General features: G+C 43.9%; 1 protein-coding gene across 1 annotated transcript in view; it reads left to right on the top strand.

Moving 5' to 3' along the window:
• The window catches only part of cntln (centlein, centrosomal protein), an 86,532-nt gene that overhangs the window by 68,380 nt on the left and 10,090 nt on the right, over positions 1-8,062 (top strand). Inside the window, exons 25-26 of the mRNA XM_031863020.1 lie at positions 377-571; positions 4,908-4,982. Of these exons, the coding sequence (XP_031718880.1) occupies positions 377-571; positions 4,908-4,982 (270 nt within the window). The remainder of the gene's footprint in view (positions 1-376; positions 572-4,907; positions 4,983-8,062) is intronic.

Genomic DNA, 8,062 nt, shown 5'->3' with positions numbered 1-8,062 from the left:
TCTCTCTCTCTCTCTCTCTCTCTCTCTCTCTCTCTCTCTCTCTCTCTGGTGCATGATTCTCTGTCTTTGGAGATTTTAGCAAAACTTGGGGTACATTTGGTATCAAAGCTGTGTTCCCTCAGCTTTCAATCGACAGGGCAACAAACCCTCAGGTCCACATTCCTGCAAGGGAGCGTGAGGCGAAACTGAAGAGAATCTGAGTGTGTCAAACTCAATATTCCTCCATAATGTACCAGGCCTCTCTGGCGCATGCTTGATCAATTTCATTTATTCATCGACCAGCCAGAGCTATCCCTCTTGTTTTTCTATATCCATTTCATCATCTCTCTCCTTTTTTTTTCTTTTTTTTTATTCCTTCTTCTCCTCCCCCCTTCAGGCCCTGGCCAGTGAAATACTTTTAGACGTTCAAGAGGTCAAACAGCAGTTGATGAAGAGGAGGAGGTTGAGGCAGGCCAATGCTGTGGTAGCAAAGGGCCTCTCAGCCAAGTCCATGATCAAAGCCAAGTCCATCGCTGCCTCCATCCTCAACATGTCAGAGAATGATCTTGCAGACATAATGGACACTGACCAGGTAAGGCCAAGGGACAGTGGGTCAACATTTCATATAAATGCTGTATCAGGTCTAGATTATGCCCAGAGCACTCAACATACCTAGAATAGATTTCCTGTACTGTAAAACATGCGAAAAGTTTTCACGGTGTTCGGCTTCGTGATTGCACCAGAAGACTGGGAAAGACATTGCATCATCAATATCAGCTCGTAGCTTCGGGTATCTTCTTTCGTTAATTGAGACTAAATGAGGTGCTACAGTCACTGTGGCCATCATCTGGCATCAGGTGCAGGGTTTCCACCAAAAGGGTTGTAAGGCCCCTGGGGCAACTATCTTTTGACGAGGGCCCGGTGGTGGACAGAATGCTTGAGGTCTCTGCTTCTGTCTCACCGTCTCTTATTGACGGGTAGATAGATCACGGCAAAGTTAGCAAGGTCGAACACTGTAAAGGCCACACCAACACATTCTCACAGCGATGCGTCAAATAATGCAGCTCAGTCAGAGCTCCAAAGCCTCAAACACACCAAAGACATGTACTAATAAGTTGGGAAGTAAGTTGCAGTGCAACAGAGGAGGATGTGGCTTCGTGTTTATAGCTGGTGTTCTTGCTCTCGACCTCTCAACACCTGCAGCACCTATCAACTTGATGTAAGATTTAATACAGCACAAGTTGAGTAAGTACAACTCTTTTCAATGAACTGAAAATCCTTGCTATTGACGGTCGGCTGCTTGCAAAAGTCAAGAGTTTCACACTTTTTTTTCCCCAACTCTACCATAGATCATACCCAGCTTTGTCATCAATTAGCAGTACCATGTTACAATCAACCACCCACCCCCGGGGACTTCCTCCCATCCATCATAAGATGAGAGAGGGCGCTCCAGGCACTTACTCACACTTGAAACCAATTTTAGCCCTTTGCAGCCCAGCTCCACCCAGGAGATGACAGGGAACAGTTTCTCAACTGACAAAAAGTCCCCCTCATCGGAGCTGAAACATCTGCGTGTGAAAACACTCCCTACACCACTTGTTTTCTCTCTCGCAGTAATGGTGGTTAATGGCGTGCTGCTTGGTGCCCTAACATGAAGGATGTGTTCTTCCTGTTCTGTTAATTGAACATTCATAATAGAGATGCATCGATAGTAATACTGATATCGTGTCTTGAGTATCGTGACAATGGGGCGGTCTGGTATCAGATACTATTATTTTAATAAATAACATTTCCATACATTTATATCTATGTATTCTTTTGTTATATTGTGTTTGACAGAGTTCAGAAAGTGATGTTTAAGTAAAACGTGATGAAAAATGATCCCAGTCACTGTGAGGCTTACAGTTTATCAATTAAATACTGCTATCGGATCGGTACTCAGTATCAGGCAATCCCCAGAGCCCAGGTATCGGGACTGAGAAAGTCAGATCGGTGCATCCCTAATTCATAAATCACAGAAGGCACACAGCCACCAGAGAATTGTATGTTTTTCGTCACAGTGAGGTTAATAGTTTAGGCGTGTGACTGAGTGGGACTTTGAATGTTGGTAATAGATCATGAGAAAAGTGGCATGTGTCTGTACAGATGTGTGTTAAGGTGAGTGTCATTGAGAAATGTTGGTTATTTCCTATGTGCACTAATTGAAACTCTCTGGACACATTAAACATATCTGTATGGAAGTGTGTGTCTATAGAGATTCAGTGCACCGTACTTAAACCAGTCTGAACTTAACTAAGCTGTGCACACGATGCTTCTCTACTTGTGAGTGTTTAAAACATGAAATATGGTCGACAAACTCTTCACAATTTGAAAGTTTGGCACTGAGTTGAAGTTTCATGAACTTGTTTCAGAACTGTGATATCTTCCCCCCCCCCAGTCAAAGACATGTGAGGAGCTTTTGCACAACCCTTGTAGATTGTACGTATTTCTTTTGGACTTGAGGACGTCACGAGACATGAGGTTATCAGGATTTCCCAGCAGTCTTCAACAAGTCCCACACACACCAAGTGTATTCATTTATTCACTTGATTGTGTGCTACCAGTGTGCTGAATTACAACCCAGGGCTTAATGGGGTTTGGTTTCAGTCTTCATTTTTACTTTTAAATGAGAACACTCCATTGCCAACACAGCTATTTTTATTTAATTCTGCAGATTTGGCTTGCCAACAATGTTAGCAGAAGTTTTTAACATTGAAGTGCACTGGTGCTTGGTTTTGAAATCAATGTACTTTTGAATATAATGCATATCAAAATGTTCCTTCAGGAATTATTCCTTGTTGTGGTTATACTTTTGGAGAACTTTCGTGTTATGACCGTCATCTTTTTTCCAAATGCTGCAAACTATATTTTCTGTCCTCCTTGATTTGTCGATTTGTCCCTGGGGTGTTGAAATGCAGTTGTGTCGGGGCTATTTGTGTAGTTGGTTCTGTATTTATAGACAGCATAACACTGAAAGTGTTTTCAGCTATTTCATGGGAATGTGGAATTTGTATTTTTTTATTTAATAATTGATTTTCAAAGCTTTTTTAAGAGTCATACAGAAACGTACAGCTGCTCCCTTACGCACATATGCAAACCCACAAAATCAATGTGATGTGTGTGTATACAGATGCAAAGAAGGCATCTTAAGTGTGCTCGAACATAAGCGCTCCACACGTGCTGCACACTGTTATTTGCCTCTGTCCATTCCATAGCGTGTAACAGAGGACCAGAGAGGGCCGAGCAGCTCCAGGCTCCCCTGGCAACTTGTTGTGGAGTTAATGATCCAGATGTAATAAGGCTGTAATTGCCAGGCCAGTTTGTTTTGCACCTAATGTTTGATGGAGGGTCAGTGCTTTGTTATATATCTACCAAGGGTGGGCTAGCACACTCACTCTCAAGCACATGCACTGTTTCACACACCGCGTTCACCCCTGCGGGAGGCTTGAAGGCGGTAGTCGCAAGAAGGGCGCCCTCTCTCACCCTCTTTTTCTCTCTCGCTATCATAACCACACACTCCCCCACCCCCGATCACTACCTACTTTCTCAGTTACTCAGAGCACCAGGCACAATTAGGCATCCACTGAAATGAGCCTAGACCAACTGCTGCTACCAAGGATAACACAATAGAGGGTACCAGGAAGCTGGGGGACACCAGGGAGAAAGACATCCTTAATCCAAATGTCAACCCTCCAGACCTCACTAATTGCCATGGATAAAACCAATGCCCACATCCTAACAGTTCCAGCCTGGCCACTGCGTATCTTTGTGCATTGTTTTGAGTTTTGTTCATGAGAAAGGGTACATTGCTTTATGTGGTATAAAAGTTTAAAAAAAAAACTTTATTGTGTGTGTACAGTAAAAACAAGACAGATGAGCGTCATGTACACAAGATAGTGAAAATAGATAGGAAGATGGATTTTATATTTCCTTTTTATGGGGCTGAGTTTATTCACATTGGAGACATTTGTGTCATGAGTTGCTTTAGATGAAATAACAGAGATAATATACTGATTAATAGGCGCTGTAGCACTCCCCATGACTTTGAAAAGCTCAGCATTAACATTGCTAGTCATTTTCTCAGCTGAAAGTCCTAAAAAACCTAGGTGGTCAGATTTCTTTGTTTGTTAGATGAGAGTCAACATTTGCCTGTCTGACTCGCATTACTGTGAATAGTAGGTGATATTCAGAGTGCACTCTGGTGAGGCCAGCACCCGATCAAAGTTCACATAAATCTGCATGAGCCCCCTTTGTGGACTTTTGGCATTGGACAGCCCTTGCTGTCCCAGACTTCACAGGACCTGCCTGTTAGGTCAGGCAGTCTGCAAGAGCAGGGACTTTCAGATTCTGCCACACACACACTTTCCCCCCCCCCCCCTCCTGCCCTCCCCGCTTCCCTGTGAGGCAGTACAAGGCTCGTCACATCATTTCCAGCAGCTACACCTGGGGTTTGAAGTGAAGAGGTAACGCATTAGTGCTGAGGTGTACATGGCCAGGCCGTCGCTCTTCTTTCTGTTCATTAGCAGTAACAAGGCTACCACTCTGTTAGGTCTTTATACATGAGTAGCATGCAAACATATTCCGCCGTACCTTGCCACTGAGTCTCCAGAGAGCTTCTTCAAGGTCCTTGCTGGTGTGATGCTACAATTTTGCCCTTAAGCAGGAGACTCACGGAGGCCTATCTAAAGATACAGCAGCAGGTTCTCTCTAGAAACGTCAAGTGACTCTTGTCTGACTCACTTGAAATATTACATTTGATCCATGTACAAAGCGCTAGGATTCCTAGGATTTATTGCAGGTATTCGCCATCAAAGTTGGCATGATTTTATGTGCATTTTTCAGTCTCCATCCTGTCACTGAATGGTTTTTATTTGGTGTTGTGTTTGCAGGCAGCAGAGCCCCGTTCAGAGAGTTCAAGAGACCAGGAGTGGCTGGACCACCTCAACCACATCCTCCAGCAGAAGGTCAGGATCACACAAGTTACTCATTCCTGCACACACACTAGATATTAGCTGCCTCCCTTCATTATTTTTCGGTTCAGTTTATTTGTTTGCAAGATCACGGGACAACTACTAACTTGATTTTCATCAAACTTGGTAAAAGGGTGTAGCATGGCCCATGGAAGAACCCATTAAATAGAGCAGATCCGAATCAAGGGGCGGATACACAAATTAGCAAAGCTCTTTGTCGAGGTGTAGATTTGTACAACTATTGTGTCAAAGGGTACCATAAAACTGGCAAAAAGTTACAAGAATGAATTGAAATGAAGCAGAAAATGTATCAAAATCAACAAATTCTCAAAAATGTGCAAAAAAACTATAATATAATCTTATTTGCTTTATATAAGTAAAAAGGACAATAGTTAGCTTATCACTCCACCACTATTTCATGATTTTCTCTTTTACTCACTCAGTATCAGTGACATACAGAAGTTAAAATGGTCGAAGGGCAAATTAATTATTTGTTAAATTTATAAATGATTTTCTATTATTATTTTTTCGTAGTTAGTTGGTAGTTTTTGTTGATTGTTTTACAAATAGTCAGATGTTAAGATGTATATCTTAATAAACTATAAAGTATGTTTTTAAAAGATGTAAGATCCGAGATTGGGAGCTTTTCGATTGCCTCTCTATGGCTCTCAACATGTCAACGGCATCTCAAACGGAGTCATAGCTAACAGTGCTAACAGCGCAAACTACAGCTGACAGAGCTAGCAGTGTTAGCTATCCTAAAGGTGAAGGGCTACACTTCCGAGATGACGCTGTGGGTCAGGGCGGCATTATCAGCTGTAACTGGTTAAGAGCAGTGCAGAGCGGCAGCCGTGAGCTAACCAGTGGGGCCCGCTCACGTGCGCTCACGTGCACTAACATGCACTGAAAGCATGCGCATAACGAAGCAAAGAGACGCTTGGATAACAGCACACACACAGAGGGAGAGCAACTTCATTCTCTGCTCAGGTAGACATAACTCCTCTCTATCTATGCATAGCTAATAGTTGTTTGCTGCTATATTATATTCATTTTAAATACAGCTCCTTTAGAAGTAGTTATTGTTACCATGGTCAAGTTTTATGTTTTACAGATCAATACTCTAAAATTAGATATTTTGTGATACATCGACTTTTTTTGTTTGATAATTTAGTTTAAGAATAATTCATTTTAAGTTTAATTTCCAATTAAGGATTGAATGAAGCATTTCCATACTTCTTTGGATGTTATTTTAGCCCAACATTGCAGATGTGTTGCTTTGTCAGTCTTCAGTTTAAAACATTTTGGGCACCAGTTTCACCCCAAAACAGTAAATGGATAATAAATGTTTCATTCCCACACCAATGTGTCTGACAAAAAAAAAGGCAATGTTGCAAAAGATAAAACAAAGAGATGCAACTACATCCTCTCGTTGTGCGTGTGTGTGTGTGTGTGTGTGTGTGTGTGTGTGTGTGCGTGTGCGTGTGCGTGTGTCTTTGTGTGCACAGCCACTCATCTGTGAGTGCTCTGCTGGAGCTTTACTCGAGTGCTGTCAACGTCTGCTCGCTGTGATATGTGTATGATTGAGAGTGTCGACTGTGTGTATGTGTGTCTTGTCTGTGTTCTTGTCAGCGACTGCCGAAGGCACTCATGCGTCGCCTCCGCACCACGACACACACCAGACACTGTTCTCTTGTTCCCCAGATCTTCTCCTGACCTTTCCACCTTCCTCTCCCCCTCCCATACTAACACACACACACACACACACACAACACTCTACTGAATCCATGTTTTTCCCTTCTAGCTGGACAGCTCTCAGTCCCTGTTCTCTGTCTCTCTCTGCCATCCTCCACTGTCCTGCATTGCTCTCGCTCTCTCTCTCTCGCTCTCTCCCTCGCTCTCTCTCTCTCTCTCTCTCTCTCTCTCTCTGGCTCAGACCCCGAGGCAGCTTGTTAGTGGGGAACTAAATATTGATTTGGCGGGCCTGTCGATGCCGGGAGAATGAGCTAGTGTCCACCAGAGACCTCGGCACCAGCAGCCTGCTATCGACGTTTTCCGTGGGCAGAACAGGGGTGGTGGAAGGGGGAGGGAGTGGAGGAGCTGATGTGGGGAGTGGATGACAAGGCTGAGACTCGCCCCTAGGTCTCTGTGGGGACCGCTGGGACCAACGCAGTCATTCCCCCCCACCCCCCCCACCCCCCGCAACAGACTTTTTCTATCCCCTTTCAAGTCCATCTTGTTCTGTTTTTTTGTTCATTTATTTATTTTACATTTTTCATCTTCTTTCTATCTCTTCTGGTTTTTAAAAGCATGCCGTCGTGTCAAGGGGGACAACAGACTCTGTATCTGCATGTGTCTCTCGTTTTTTTCCGTCTTTTTTCTGACAGGCTGGTGTGATATCTCACATACTAAGAGACCGGGCGAAGGGCTCTATGAAGACGCTCTTAGTGCCTGTCTGTGGGTTGACTAAGGTAGATCTCCTAATTTGAAGCTTTGAAGACCCTTACGATAACGTGCCTGAACTACACATGTCCGCTGATGCTGAGAAGCGAGCATTTTCGTAGTGAGGGAATATACTTCAAGAACTCTCATACTGTACCCACGTTTGCCTCTCTACTCTCTGTCATAGCCTATGAAAGGCTCACCAAGCAGAACATCTGTGAAGTGGAATGGCCTGGCCTGTCACCCTGCCTGTGACACTAATAACACACTCCCCTAATAGTGATATGATCTCACCCCTGAGCTGCACTCACACACACACTTCTTCGGTTAAAAAGACACAGAGACAGAAATAGACCCAGTGAAAGCAAAGATGAGAGAGAGATCCATGTCCTTAACTGGCTGGCTGTCACTGAAGGAGGATGAGGATGCGTCCATCGGCGTGTATGTCTGAGAATGTGTACGTATTCGTGTGTGCATGTGCGCTCTCACGACAGCCTCATCTTCTCACTGTCAGTGCCTAATGGAGCTGCCAGTGGGACAGCACTTTATTATCTCAGTGGCCCTGTCAATAGCAAACCCATCACTCACTGTGTGTGTGTGTGTGTGTGTGTGTGTGTGTGTGTGTGTGTGTGTGT

The sequence above is a fragment of the Anarrhichthys ocellatus genome, unplaced genomic scaffold, assembly GCF_004355925.1.
Source record: "Anarrhichthys ocellatus isolate YVR2014 unplaced genomic scaffold, GSC_Weel_1.0 scaffold28, whole genome shotgun sequence".
Taxonomy (NCBI): domain Eukaryota; kingdom Metazoa; phylum Chordata; class Actinopteri; order Perciformes; family Anarhichadidae; genus Anarrhichthys; species Anarrhichthys ocellatus.
The sequence above is the reverse complement of the archived record's forward strand: the minus strand, read 5'-3'. Positions and strand labels throughout refer to the sequence as shown.